General features: G+C 48.2%; 1 protein-coding gene across 1 annotated transcript; it reads right to left on the reverse strand.

Annotated features, from left to right (window-relative positions):
• Positions 1-1,048: 1,048 nt before the first annotated feature.
• Positions 1,049-14,384, reverse strand: LOC132579371 (uncharacterized). The gene is made up of 9 exons (XM_060249678.1): positions 14,291-14,384; positions 13,436-13,626; positions 11,258-11,374; positions 9,061-9,162; positions 8,671-8,793; positions 6,740-6,832; positions 5,567-5,659; positions 2,026-2,131; positions 1,049-1,258 (listed from the first exon to the last, which is right to left on the reverse strand). The coding sequence occupies exons 2-9, from the start codon at positions 13,539-13,541 to the stop codon at positions 1,243-1,245; spliced, it is 756 nt and encodes a 251-aa protein (XP_060105661.1). The 5' UTR covers positions 13,542-13,626; positions 14,291-14,384; the 3' UTR covers positions 1,049-1,242.
• Between the last annotated feature and the right edge of the window lie 668 nt (positions 14,385-15,052).

The following is a 15,052-nucleotide window of genomic DNA, read 5'->3' on the forward strand; positions in this document are numbered from 1 at the left end:
TCCTTTCCTCTGAAAAAAAATTTGCTGCAACCCCAGACTGACAGTGCAATCCTATGCAAAGCTACTCCAGGCTAAGCCTATGTATTTCCATGAATTTAGATGGGAGGAACTTCACATAGGGTTACACTATCAGTCTGGTCCCTTTGCCTCTTCAGTCCAACTGCCCCATCCCAAATGCCAGCTATTTTAGGTTACATGGGAAGGTTAATATGAGGTCCTGCACATGATCTACAATGGGGGTGTCCAGACTGCAGCTTGGGAGCCGCATGTGGCTCTTTCACACATATTGTGTGGCTCTCGAAGCCTCCACTGCTCCATCTGCTGGCTTGGAGAAGGCATTTCTCTTTAAATCTCTTATCCAAGCCAATTGGCAGCTTGGAAAATGCATTTAAAGATAAAGTTGCTTTCTTTCCACCTCTCCCTCCCTCCCTCCTTCCTTCCCTCCTTCCCTCCCTCCTTCCTTCCTTCCTTCCTTCCTTCCTTCCTTCCTTCCTTCCTTCCTTCCTTCCTTCCTTCCTTCCTTCCTTCCTTCCTTCCTTCCTTCCTTCCTTCTTGCCTGCCCTGCAGTTCTCAAACATCTGATGTTCATGTCTTGTTAATTTATTCTATGTGGCCATCCCAGATCTACAAAATGGTTCAAACCTTTTGAGATTGAAGAATCCATCCCCATTTTGGTCTCCTTTCCCTTTTCTTCCTTCATTTTTTTATTTGGCCACCCTAATTCATGTTAAACTCCTCCTGCAGCTCCCCCTCATCTGTTTGGCTTCATTTTCTCTTGGAATAAAAAATCTGAAATCCTACATTCGCTTTTAAAAATCCTAATAAATGTCTGCTTTCAGTTTCAAACCTGGGCTTTTTTTTAAAGTGTGTGTGGGGGAGCATTTCCTTTTGTGGCATGTTTGGAATGTAGTAAGCTTGTTTTGATATAGATGGGACACAAGGCCACTCCTGCCACCCCCACAAGCCTGCCAGACACAAACAGCTGTGCTGTTGCCAAGATGGAAACATAAGACAACCAACTGAGAAAAGGGGAGAGAGAGGGAGACGCTGACCTTTCAGTGCCTTTTATTGCTCGTGTGGAATTCTGAACACCCAGTTACAGTTCCCAAGCATTTTAGAAAGTCTTGGAGTGGGAGTTTACATGGAAAGCCTGGCAAAATCCAACAAGACAAGGACGGGACAAGCACACACCTCTCATCTTCAAGCGAGTGCGGAAGGGGGCTCTGGTGAGGCCCAGTTTCATCATGTCTCAGACGGTCTGCAATTCAAAGGCAACAAGGTGACTAGATGGGCTTTCTAATAGTTGTCCCCAACACCACTTGCAGTAGGGATGCCCTCCTCTTCCCCTGTGCAGCTCCTGTTCATTTTGTTGGGGTTTGTGCAGGAGATATCCAATGTTTCCTCTAGGCTGCATGTGCAGCAGGGCCTTCTGTTTGTCTTGTACGGCAGAGATTTCAAAGTGCAAGAGTACACCTTTCAAAGAGAAAAGTTACATTGGCTATCCTTACCTACTGTGGCTTTTCCATCTCAGCTTTGCTGAATGGAAGATTTAATTAATTTGCTCAGGGAGCATGACGGTTAATGAGCTCTGAAAATAATGCAAAAGGCAGCAGGCATCGCAAGGGGAGGCTGAGCCACATGATCAATTCCCACCTCACATCTTGCCTCTCTTCCCCTAGGAATACATACACAGTTCCCAGCCAGCTCATTTCAGATCCCCACATCTTGCATGCACCCCCTGTGCCCCTTAAGCATTTAGATTTTTTCAGAATTGCTAATCTGTCTGAGTCTGGGCAAAAGCGAACCTGTTTTTAGTTGCGCATATTTGGTCAGAAGAAAATGGGGCATATAAATATTCTAAATACATCAATCTCCCAGCATCCTCAGTGGCTTCACCAGGCAATTACCTGGGCAACACTGGAGGGCACTGAAGAGCATTGTGCAAAGTCTCTTATGATTATCTATTGGTGGAGGTGCCTTAGCTCTGCCATGAAGTTAAAGGTATGGCAACCAGGATATAACCACCTGCTCACTATTGAATTAAGTTGAAAATAGATGGCATCCATCTCCCTCTGTTTTTCCCTTCGGGAAACTCGCTCTTTTGCTTCCTGCTTTCTTAGATCCATGCAGTCTGAAAAACAACAGCACATGAAGTTGCACACAGTGATGAATGGAGCTAGTCATGAGCCAGACATGAGGTGACAACTGACCGTCTGTCTTGTCCCTCAGTCTGTTGAACAGCTCAAGACCATCTCGGCAAGGAAAGGCTAATATGTGAGGAAGGTGTTTGTAGCACATTGATCTGTTAGGAACATCCTGTGGTAGAAGCACCTAGAGATGTAAATTTTCTGGAAATTTTGAAACCATGGTGGGGGAGAGGAAACTCATTTTTTCTGCCCCCCCAGAACCCCTCCCCCCAATATTTTGGGAGAAATTGAAATATATGCAATACTTATATAGCAGTCCTGAAGGAGAAAATTGGAATAGGGACTTGACTGACCCCTACATTGGTGTAACTGCACAGGCCAATAACACAGCTGCCGCTGAGTCCCACTGATGCAGGAACACTGCAGCCACTTGCTGGTGGAGCAACGGCAAAACCACCATTGGTGGCATAGATGTGGGTATTCCATAGGGCGTGTTGGCAGTTAGGTGGCTTCCAAAGTGTTCTCAGTTTGGGAATTCCCCTCCTTAGCAGGTGCAAAGATGTGCCAGCAAAAATGGCATTGTAGCCCATTGACAGCCATGGTAACTTCAAATATTTTCCCCCCACAGCTGTGGACATGCCTATAGAACCTCAAGCAGCTCAGAATACCAAATAGGTACAAATCCAATCAGCAAATTCCCCTGCTCTGGCTATGCCCCTCCATGGGACCCAATCATGGCCAGCGTAGGGTTCCCAAGTTCCCACCGGGGGCAAGGTTTCCCTGATTTCAGGGCCTCCAACCTGCCACCCCATAGCAGGGGGAGCTTTGTCCCTGAAGAGGTCCAGCATGCCATGACATGCCTGGTGCGATGTCACCTGGAAGTAACGACATCATGCCAGGCGTGTTGTGTACACAACACTCTAGCAAGTGGGTAAAAAATTCTATGGTGCCATAGAGTTTTTAATTGCTAGAGCACTGGGCACACAATGTGCCTGGTGCGATGCCATCACTTCCCGGTGACATCATTATGCCACCCGAAGCCAGGTAAGACCTAAGACAGTGCCACCCTACAAATGATTCCAGGAGGTTGCCCCAGAATTTCACAAGTAGGATGCATGCCACAGAATGATGTCTGACAGCTCCTTGCTGTATGGGCTTACAGTGAGCACATATGTACCTGGGTGGTGGGCACAACACAGACAGGGCTCCTAGCTGAGGGGATGCACCACAGAGAGAATAAAGGTCACACTTTGTGGCTGACCTCTCCCAGATTTTGGCCCACACAGGTACACCAGGTCCTCCACTGGGATCTCAAGGGGCAGCCGCATGTGAACAGCTAAGCAAGGCTCCCTGTCCTCTTTCCCCCACATCTCCCCTGGGCACACAACAGTGACACCAAGCTGCTCCAGACACTCCTGCAAGGGAGGACAATACGGCTGCCAATGTCTGGTTGGGAAATTCCTGCAGATTTTGGGGAGTGGAGCCTGGAGAAGGTAGGTTCTGGGGGAGAGAATGGACTCATCAGGATATAATGCCAGAGTCCACCCTTCAAAGAGCCATTTTCTCCAGGGGAACAGATATTGTCTGGAGATCAGTTGTAATATCGGGAGATCTCCTGGCCCAGCCTGGAGTTTAGCAATCTTATAAGGGTAATAAGCTAATTTTCACTCAGTCTGTGGGTAAATGTGATACAGTAGTTTGAAGGAGGGATGAAAAGGTCAATTACATCAGGTTAAAAGGACAACAGAAGGCATGCAGCTATTGGGAAGCAATGAACACTTTGCATGTTCCCTTTATGAACATTAGGTATCCTTCTAGGTGCAGAAATACGTCTTGGATTTAAGAGCTGTATATGTTTATAGCATGTCCACCCTGTCTTTTAAGAGCATTTTACTCATTTAAAAACAGAAGATGTTTCATAAGAATGTTTCATAAGAAAAATGGGAGGAAAAGGCCTTGGGGGGAGGGAATGACATTTCCCTCTGAATTTCTCTGTGCTCTTTCCGCCCCCCCACCCCACCCCCAGGCCTTCACATCTCTAGCAGCTCCATTGGGGTGGTGGGGAGAAGGCAGGTGGTAGGAGAGCCCAGTCTGTTTCAGCTTGACCTTGAATTGTTGAAGTCCAATACTCCCTTTAGCTGTGGAATTTGGTGAGCAAAATTTCTACTTCGTGAGTTACTGGCATAAAAATTGTGAGCTCCTGCATCAATTAGTTTGCTCTGAAGCCATTTTTCCTGAGCCAAGACGAAAATGTGTGAGCCAGAGGCTAAAAAACTGTGAGTCAACTCACACTAGAGAGAACATTACTGAAGTCCATTCCACTCCTTGGTCAGGCTGAAACATGACCAGGAGATGCTAGGTTTAGGCGTACACTGGTTGCAGAATTCTGGAAAAATTCTCACCCAGCCTCCCACTATAAATTATTTGCATCATCTGCCTCATTGGTCTCTCCCACATTGCCCAGAAAGCCAAAAATACCCTCCACCCCACATAGCAATCTCCACTCCATTGCCCCCATGAGTGTCAAGAGACACTGGGAGGCTGGCAAAGGTGCCTGTGCCCTGTTGCACCACAGAGGGCATTTTGGGTACCTGGGATCTTGGTGTGCAGAGGGTTGGATTTTCCTGCTTCATCCTATTTTATTTAAAAATGTGAGTGAAATCTTGCACGGGGTATATTATTGCTTGCAGGCCGAGGGTGGCTGCGTGTGTGCTCTCCTTCCTGCCAGCTTTCTTTGTGGTTTCCTGTGTGTTTCAACATGTGCTGAATTACAGCCTTCTGTCAAAGAATAGCCACTTGCCAGGCTGCACATCTATTTCATATTGATGTTACTCCTTCATTCATCAGGGAGCAGATGCACCTAGTCAGGAACTCGCAGATGCACCTAGTCAGGAACTCATTTGCATATTAGGCCACCCCCACCCCCCGACACCAAGCCGGCTGGAACTGTGTTCCTGTGCGTTCCCGCTCAAAAAAAGCCCTGCACCTGGTCCTGCCTGAGGGCAGCCTTGGAAGAGCATCTCAGGATGGGTACCTGGGAAAAAGAACCTTTCTGCTAAGGAAATCAATGCTGAGTTCAGCTGGGGAGAAACTGCTTTCCCGTTAAGGCTCTTGACACTTTCTCAATGGGGTAAGCAACAACTCTGGGGGGTGCATGTGGTGGTTGATTTAGATCAGGAATATGTGGAAAGGTGAAAGAGTTAAACCCCAACCCTAGTGAGATCACTCAGATCTCGTTTGTCCCATTGCTTTCCCTGTGACTGAAAATCAAAACATGGGAATCCAAGGGATCTCTCAAGTCACATTCTCATTCACTGGCAGGAGTTGCTTCTTGTGCCTCTGAACCAGAAAAAGCATTTTGACAGCCAGTCCTACTAGGAGCCCAGGAGACACAAAGGACAGGTTACAGGAGTACTTACAGAGCACGTGGATAGCTATGAGAGGAAGGAGAGAGATCCCAGATGTTCCAGCTATGACAGCCGTTAAGTCAACAGGCTCAGCATTTCTTTTCTCTGTGTGTTTTAAAAGAACTGATAAAATCAAAGCATATTCTGTGATCTTTAAAGTGTATTGGCATTTCAGCTATCTATAGACTAGGTCTTGTTGAATATCTCACAAAGGATTTGCTGGGGTTTAAAGTTTATTTAAAAAAATAACGCTGGGGAAATTGTCAGATGTAGGCCATTTTGAAGCCAGTCTGCAGATAAAGATATTGGCAGGTGCAAAGCCATATTGGCCCATTTCTGGAAGCTAAAAGTGTTGGAAATATGTATCTGTTCTGTATGTCCTTTGCAATGTTCTAAAGTTCCAGTCATTATAGGGTTAACACTGCACCTGATTCCCTATTGTCTGCATGACCTAGGAAGAAGATACTGACTGCTGTCAATCAAAGTCTAGAAGGGGAAAACCTGTTTTGTTGGTTTGGTCAGTTAGTCAGGTGACTTCCTTTGTTCAGGCAGAGAGGTCAAGAAGAAGGAGGAGGTAGTCTCCATTAAGCACATGATCTTCTAGTGTAAGCATGTAGTTCTATAGTGTTTGTTGTTTCACTTCCCAGTACCCTTTCCCTGTAGAAATAAATATGTTTTTGCTTTTTCATGTTAAATGCCTCTCAATGATTATTTGATCCTGTGATCCATCACACTGTTTGAGGTAAAGAAAAAGTAGGTGAACAAACATTAAAATTCAAATATAAAAAAACTCAGGGTTTTTTTTTGTTTTGAAAAGCACTGTTTTGAAGTGAAGCTGTGTGGGATCCAGAGAACAGAGGAAGAGAGATAAAATACATTTCTTTTTAAAGCTGAAACATTTAATCATGATTACAGACAGCCTTGCTGGCTGGCATGAAGGTGCCAAAAGTTCCTCCCAGTCCAGACAGGCAGACTGCCCTCCTGATAGATTAAAGGCTGGCAACAGGGGGGTATCTAAAACCAGATGGTTCCATAACAGACCTTGGCTTTTGGTCAGAACTCACCTGGCAGTGAAACTCCATTCCATTTCTGTGGCAATGTTTCCTATGCTAGGATGCTGGCATCCCTTGGTCTACCCACAAGTCTCCATAAATCACTGGCGTGTCATCAAAAAGCAAGTCTCACCTTGGAGCTGATAAATCTGCTTTATGAGCAGACTGGATGTCAGAGCAGCCAAGATCATCCCTCCAGGGGTGGTAAAGTTCACTATACGTTGTCCTGGAGAAACGGGGGGCGGGTGGTCAGGGAGAGAAAGGCAAGAAACTGGCTTTAGAATCAAAAGGCAACTCAAACTTAGGTTGCTGCAGGGCAAAACTTTGCTTTTTGCCAGACCTTGTCCCACCAAAGGCTGCTGACGACTTTGACTTTGATGTTCCAGTGGGATCTTCTAGTGGTGCTTTGAAGAACTTTAGAGATGACCTGGAGCTGGGTTCTGACTTTCGTTTGCTAGGATGCTTCACTGGGATGTACTCCTCTGTGAATTTGTCACAAAGCTTTCTGTACATGGTGGTTTGTGATGACTTGGTCAAGTCATGGGAGGGAGGGCAGGGGTCCTTTCTTGGAGCTGCATTAGACAAGTGGCCTTCTGGTTTCAAGAAAGCCAGTTTGGTGTAGTGGTTAAGTATGTGAACTCTTATCTGGGAGAACCGGGTTTGATTCCCCACTCCTCCACTTGCAGCTGCTGGAATGGCCTTGAGTCAGCCATAGCTCTCATATAGGAGTTGTCCTTGAAAGGGCAGTTGCTGTGAGAGCCCTCTCAGTCCCACCCACCCCTCAGGGTGTCTGTTGTGGGGGGAGAAGATACAGGAGATTGTAAGCTGCTCTGAGTCTCTGATTCAGAGAGAAGGGCGGGGTATAAATCTGCAGTCTTCTTCTATATTCCTAATTGTGAAAGGAGACTTCAGTGTGAAGTCTCTGGATCTTCCAAGGAGGGGGGGGGATGAGCAGGAGATATCAGAGGTCTGGGAGGGGCTGCAAAAAGACCCCATCAAATCAGATTCAGGCAACTGCCACAAGGTGATGATGATTCTTTGGGGTTGTCTCATTTCCACTACAGTTGTTGACTAAGCACAGCAGCTGTGAGGTTTCCACCTGGTGGGTCTTCCTGAACTCTCCCTGCCTCTGTCCCCAGCAGTGCCTCCTCCCTTCATGGCACTCAGGCGATGGGGCTTTCAGAGGTTTTTAAATCTGTAATTAAGAAATTGCTATGGCATTATCTATTACAATGTTTTAAAAAATGAGAAAGCCCTCTGGGGTCACATGGAGGGTGGTTGCCATGGTGGACCAGAACAAAGGGAAGGTGCTGATGTTGGTGGGACCAGGAGAGATCCAGACTTTCTTGTCCACCCTGGCTTTGCTTTGATCATTATTATTTTTTAAAAGTAATAGTTAGAAAAGATTGCAGAGAAGCTGGGGGAAATCTGGAAGGTGCACATAAACAGTATGATGCTGAATGGAAATGGGGACACCCCCCCTCATTTCCCATCAGTACCAAAACCAGACCAAACAGCCAGTGTAGAAGTGACCTAAGTGTTCATTTCCCGCGGTAGTCAACCAGATTCCCCCAGAAGGCCTATGGGTGAAGCCACCATGGCCAAATCATCCGCCTATTAATTGCCCCCCTCTGTGTTCTTGAGAAGTAGATGGTTCTTGAACAAACAGGGTTCCCTCTAGTCAGCATGGCCATAGCCACTGACTGAGTTTCCTGGTATGAATTTGGTTCATCCCTTTTTAAAGCCATATATGGTAGCAACCACCAGTGTATCCTGTGGCTGTAAATTTCACAGGCTAGTTATGCCTTGTCTGATGGAGTCTTTAGTCTGTCCTGAATCTACTTCCCAGCAACACCATTGCACACTTTCCCCTCCTCATGTTCCAAGGGAGAACTGGGGGGGGGGGGGGGAGGTGGATCTTGCCTCATAGGGAAGAGGCTATGAAAGGGGCTACAAAGCCTTGCTGTAGAGCAGACCAAATTGCTTCCATGAAGACAGAAGTCTCTCCCTCCCAAGGAATGCCATGTGAAACCCCACAAAGGCCTACCAGTTTCAATGACTGACCTGCCTTGTCTGTGACCTGATGAAGGATGTTCAGCTCGAACGCCAGAGTGGCCATAAGCAGCAACGTGACCAGTATCGCATAGAGGAGGAAGATGATGGGCACAACGAAGGCAGCAGAGAGTCCTGGGAGAAGGATGCTAAAACTTAAGATGTCCCAACTGGCACCTTATTAATTCAATCTTGCAGATGTAACTGGAGGCCCGACTGGGCTAAGGTACTGGAAAAAATATCTGTCTGGCAACACTAAGGACTACAGCTTGCTTTTCACACAACAGGTTGTGTAAGGCAAGAGCAAATGCTGGCATGTGAGATGCATATGGGCCTGGCTCAGGATCTTACTGGCTCAGCCATTCCCTGAGCTCTGCAATCCTCCCACCAGCAGCTTCTCACCTTGTTCATAAATCCAGAGAAGGAGGGACACCAGGGCTAGCACACAAGCCAAGCACACAAGCCCATTTGCGTAGACACTCAACCATTTTGAGGCCTTCCCCCCTGGGGAGAAAAAAAAAGACAATGTTGTGTTGTCCTTGTGTGAAATAACTGGGTCACATTAACCCTTTAAAGAGCATCCACGGTATACAGTCTGGATGCAGCCCATCACCTGAGCAAGGGCATTTGCTCCATTATAATGAGTCAAATCAGGGCTTTTTTTGGTAGCAGGAACTCATTTGCAAATTAGGCCACACACCCCTGATGTAGCCAATCCTCCAAGAGCATACAGTAAGCCCTGTGATAAGAGCCCTGTAAGCTCTTGGAGGATTGGCTACATCAGGGGTGTGTGGCCTAATATGCAAAGGAGTTCCTGCTACAAAAAGAAGCCATGAGCCAAATCAAGGCCAGATGGATATACCTGACCAGTTACAGTCTGTGGAGCTAGCAGGAGACAGAGAAGACTTCCCATTCCAGCACCAGCCTAGCACATGGATCAAGGGTCAAGGAAAGAAAGAAGAACTAGTGGAAGAATGAAGGTCCAACCTAGGTAATAGGCCTTGGGTTGCTGAGCTCTCTGACATGAGTTTGGCTTGCTGGCAGGGCTGTGGGAATGAGTGCCTTGGGTCCCCCAACTGGCTTTTCTGCCAGCACAGAGCTCCTGCCTCAATATGAGGGACTCTCACTACCAAAAGAGACTCTTGTATCAGTGGAAGGACTCATCACTAGCAGAACAGATTCTTGTGATCCAGTTGAGGTGGATGACAGTGGTCAGCTTATTTATTTATTTTAATTTATATTCTGCCCTCCCTGCAAGCAGGTCAGGGCAGATTACAGAACAGATTCCAAAACACGTCAAATACAAGCGTTAATGAGTAATTTAAAACAGTTTAAAACAAGATAATTTAAACAGATTGCACTATTTCCAAGCTGGTGCTGCTGGGTCAGTAAGGCAGGGTTGGAATTCTAGCAGAAGCTCCTTTGCATATTAGACCACACACCCCTGATGTAGCCAATCCTCCAAGAGTTTACAAGGCTCTTTTATGTAAGCTGTTGGAAGACTGACTACATCAGGAGGGTGTGGCCTAATATGCAAAGGAGCTCCTGCTAGAATTCTACCCCTGCTGTAAGGCCTTCTTGATCTGGGCCGTGTAAGCCACAGAGCAATGTGCAGGGGGCAGAAAAAGAGTGGCAGAGCTCTGAAATAAGGAAGCAATTTCAGTAATTAGTTTTGGGTACCAGAATGCTGAGCAACTTCTACTCTTGCAAGAAGCTTATGGAGAACACCTGCACAGGCTGCTTCACACAGCTCACCTGACTGCAGGGAGGATACTCAATACAACTGTCTACTACCGATGAATCTCACCAAAGAACTGTGAAGAATAAATCACTACCCTGGTGCTGAAGAAGTCTTTATAAGGTCTGCCAAAGGACAGCTTATATGTAGGCCAGGGATCTGTGACCTATGGGTGGCGGTGGAAGAGTCAGCAAAGCAACTGCATCCGTTTCCCATTTGATGGCAAAACCAAACAGCCTTCCCTCCGTCTGTTTCCTCTACTTAGCTGGCAAGTATCTTTTATGAGAGAGGGATCTCTTCTGCTCAAAGGCTTGCAGCCACTTGGAAATTTGATTCTCTGCTGCTTTGAGGCTGGTCTAACAGAGTAAAGACCATTTTCCCATTGGCTCATGGAGTGCATTAACACACTCACATAGCCACAGCTGCACAAACTGATCTCCATGCCCACCAGACACACACACACACAAATATACATATCATCTACTGTCCTTGGTTTTTGCCTATCTTTCTGCCAACCAATCGGCAGGCTCAGGGCCAGACTCAGACTGTTTGGCACCCTAGGCAAAGCTAACCACAGTGCCCCACCACAGTGATAACCAATTCTATCCTATGGGCCCAGGGTGCAAAAGCAGGAAGGAAGCCCACCATTTCGAGGGTTCAATTCTGTGCCCCTGGACTGGTGGCACCCTAGGTGATCACCTAAGTTGACTAGTGGGAGATCCGACCCTGAGCAGGCTACTGGTAGTAAAATCCCAGGATTGATTGTTTCCAGTAGGTTACCATTGACCCTGGGTTTGTGCAATCCAAGGAGGGAAATCCACTAGCCCAGCACTGGCCCCACTCAGGGGACCCCTTACTCACGTATTATAAGTTTTTGTGGCTGACAAAAAGGAATCAGTATCCCGCATCCACAGAAGGAAGCAAACACCAGTGCTGAGACAGAAAGCCGTAAAGAATCCTCCAGTGCCATGGAGAGACCTGGAGAATGAAGCCAAAAGAACAAGCCAAAAATAGCACCCAAAACAACAACAACAAAGGCAACATCTAGAAGGAAACTCCCTGCGCAATGGAGCTCATGATGCTTGAATTCCCCATTTCTTGAGTAAGGATCTGATTATGTTAAAGGGACTTCTGTTAAATGGAATTCTGGGTGGCCAACTTTCTCGGGATCCTGACCGTTGTGTGCACAAGACCAACTGTGTCAAGTCAGAAACAGAAAACCTAGAAAACTCTTCTTAGGGACTAGAAGCCCAGAAAGGATATCTCACTGGCAAAGGTCAAGCTCAGCAAGGATGACTTGTTCCAACATGCAGGGCTGCTGGAATGGGAGAAGTAGAAGTCACAACCACACACACTGGTGACTGGCAGGCTTAAAATGCCTACAAGATAACACCACCCCCACCCCACACATAGGAAAGCTTCTTCCCTTTCCTATGGCATTCAGTGGCTTCCATTTTGCCCTGAAGAATAACGGAATGACTGGCTGCTCCTGAGAAGACTTCTCTATAGGGCAGGCAGGGCAACTGCCAATGAGAACAGGCAGAATGTTCCACCCTGCAGTAACAGGAGACAGACACTGGAGCACCCTTCATCAGAGACAAGTTCAGCCCACACAACAGCAGATTCAAAAGCTTCACACAATGGCCTTGATAATAATTGATGTTCATTTAGTTACAAGAATGTTCAGAGGCAGTGCAGAGATTTAAAAAAAACAAAACCCAGAGGTGGTCATGTATCAGCACGAGAACATCCAGCTGTATTAAGACTATTGCGTGCACATGCGTGGGTTACTGTTCACTTCTATGGGAAGCAGATCTGGCCTTTGGTAGAAAAGAAGCAACAGAGTACTGATTGAGGAAAAGGATGGTAAGCATGGCCAGAAATCAGCTCCAGTCCAAGCAATTTCAAAACCTAAAGCCAGGAAAGTGTTGGACTAACTGGGGAAGAGGTGAGCAGGACTGCAATGGGACAAAATGTGTTGCTGCTTATATTTTTGTTACAAAACTGACTTTCTGGCACTGAAATACTTAGTTTTTAGGGACATGAAAGGAAGGCATTTGGACCAGCACAGTCCTTTGAGGTGCTGCCACCTGCAGGGGACTAGACTAAACAGGTGCTCAGCAGCACACTGTGGGCCATGTAGGCTGGGTAGTATGTCCAACATGCAGAGGAGGACAGATGAGGTACACCAAATGCCTGCAAACCCAAATGCCTGCAAACCCACAAGAGATTACTTGGTGTCCAATGGGTGAAAATACATAGAAGTCTAATGGCACCAAAAGGACTAATAAGATTTTATTCCAACATAATCTTTTGTGGATGACTTTGTCAGATGCAATGACCAGATCCTAACTAGGCTGTACTTTTATGGGGGAGGCATTAAAAATAATTTTTTTCAATTTATTTTATTTGCATGCCTCCTGCATAAAAGGATTGATTAACAAGGAAACACTCATTGTATGATGTGAAGAAGTGGGCTGTGGTCCACGAGCGTTTATTGCTGGAATAAAACCCTGTTAGTATTTTAGGTGACACTAGACTCCTGTTTATTTTGCGGCAATAGACAGACAACGGACTCAGGCTGTTTTGTTCATGTCCAGTAGGGGGCGCTCTAAGATCAGGCTCCCGCGCCTTCATCAATCGCAGAACTAGCACGCAAACTCTTTGAAGTCCAGCCTCTGCAAAGAGAACCGAACCCTGCGGTTCCTCAAAGGCTGCTTAGATATGGCACTGGATTTTGCAGCCAGCCCTGTTCTTCGGATTACACGAAGGGGGCTGAGATACAATTGCCTCTACGCAGGCAAGGGGCGGACTAAGGGTTGAAAGCCTTCCTGTTATCGCGGGATAGAACTGTCCTGGGCTTCGCAAGATCTTCAGAGTTTCCGCCCTAAGCAAGTGGCTCAGTTCAGAGGTCAGCATCATTTCTCCGAGTGTCCATGCCACATCTCTGCCCTCCCCCTCTCCCTGCTTCTGGCCCACATGCCAGAAGTCTCTATGAAGTCTCTCAGCCCGAAAGCTAAGCCCCTGTCTGTCACTCACGAAGATCTTCCAGCCGGGAGACAGAGGAATTCTGGGGCCCGATTGGAGCCTCCTCGGACTCATTCGCTCTTAGGAGATGCCACTGGGTGGACGTCGAAGCCTGCATATTCTCTGGCGCTCGCAGCGGGACCGCAGAGCCAAAAGGTGCAGCGCTGGTTTCCTCCAGGGCTCCCTCTGCGCCTTCCCAGCGTCTGAAAGAAAGTCAGCCACCCCAGCAGTGGGGGGAAATCAAAAGAAAGACACCATCAAAAAGCATCCCCCCCCCCCAGTCTGCCTCAAAGCAGATGCTCAGAATGTGAAGACCAGATTTTTTTTGGGGGGGGGGGAACGTTTTTTCCAGGCCGCCGCCTTGAGTCTGGGTGAGAAAGGCGGGCTACGAATAAAGAGCTTCCCAGGACAGTACTGCTTTCTTTATTTGCGTGTATGACGCGGTTTCTGTGGAATTGTTTCGAAAAGGTTTGTGATCCGCCCTGAGCCCGTAAGGGAAAGGGCGGAATATAAATTGACCAAACAAACAAACAAACAAACAAACAAATAATCCGCCTTGAGAAAGACGGAGCATAAACTAAACGACAAAATGGTGTACTTTCTTCTATGGCCCGCCTCTCCCTGAGACTCAGGGCGGATTGCAGGATTAGAAGAAGACGGAGAAGGATGAATTTTTTAAAAAGAAGTCCAATATACAATTAACAACGCCATCTCTATGTTCGTGTGCATGTTATTCAGCACACCCCGCCACCCCCACCGACGAGAGTTTGCCAAGCCACGGAGCCTCTTGCATCCTCAGCGGCTCGGGTCGCTGGGGCCCATCACAACAGGCGCCCGAGAACCAAAGAGCTGGTTCCAGCCGCTGACCTGAAGAGGGACTTGGCCTGGGGGCAGTTGCCAACCCGAAGCCCCGCCGGAAGGCCTCCATCGCCCCTGCGCCAGCCAGGAAAGCGGCACAGCCGGCTGCAATGGAGACAAGGCCGGCCACACAGTCCAGAGTCCAGAGCTGCTGCTGGGAGTTCCCGCCCACCTGTTCGCTGGAAGAAGCCCGCGGCGTCGAGGAAAGAAAGAGCGATGGCCAGGGGCCAGGGACCTGCGGCGGGCGCTCCCCCTCTAGAGCGGCCTTCCTTCCTGCAGGGACCCGGGGGCGGCGGGGGCAGCGAAGAGGCAGCGGCGCCCTGTGGCTCCCAGCGGGAGGAGGGACACCTGGCTGGGCGGGGGGGGGGAGGGGATCTCCCACAGTGCCGGCGCTGCCCGAGCGCGGGCGGCCTGCTAGGGACATCAGCGGGACACGAAGACCCCGCCCAGGTGGTGCCCCAGAAGCCCCCGCGCCCGGGTCCTGCTCCCGGCTTGAAGACAGTGGAGGCTTCTCAACATCCCCCCCCCCCGCCCCCCCAACCCCTTTTCTGCTTCGGCTGGTTCCGCTTCTTCTTCGGGTTCGGTTCCACACCCAGCTGAGACGAAGGCAACCTGCCCGCCCGACAGCCCCATTGCTTGTGGTCCCCCCCCCCCATTTTTGATGGCGAAAAGATGTTTCCCTGCAGCACCCTGCAAGCCCAGGACGAGCTCTGCGCAGCTTCCAGCCCCGACTTTTGGCACTGCCGTCCCCCTTTCAGCAAGTCTCCCTCG

The sequence above is a fragment of the Heteronotia binoei genome, chromosome 11 (genome assembly GCF_032191835.1).
Source record: "Heteronotia binoei isolate CCM8104 ecotype False Entrance Well chromosome 11, APGP_CSIRO_Hbin_v1, whole genome shotgun sequence".
Classification (NCBI taxonomy): Eukaryota; Metazoa; Chordata; class Lepidosauria; order Squamata; family Gekkonidae; genus Heteronotia; species Heteronotia binoei.

Bases quoted from the DNA above. Each gene is read 5' to 3' on its own strand.
- LOC132579371 (XM_060249678.1), bottom strand. From the start codon at position 13,541: ATGCAGGCTTCGACGTCCACCCAGTGGCATCTCCTAAGAGCGAATGAG. The intron at 9,163-11,257 runs GTGAGTAAGGGG...TTTTCTCCCCAG, and splicing joins GCCACAAAAACTTATAATAC to GGGGGAAGGCCTCAAAATGG. The intron at 8,794-9,060 runs GTGAGAAGCTGC...TCCTTCTCCCAG, and splicing joins TCTCTGGATTTATGAACAAG to GACTCTCTGCTGCCTTCGTT.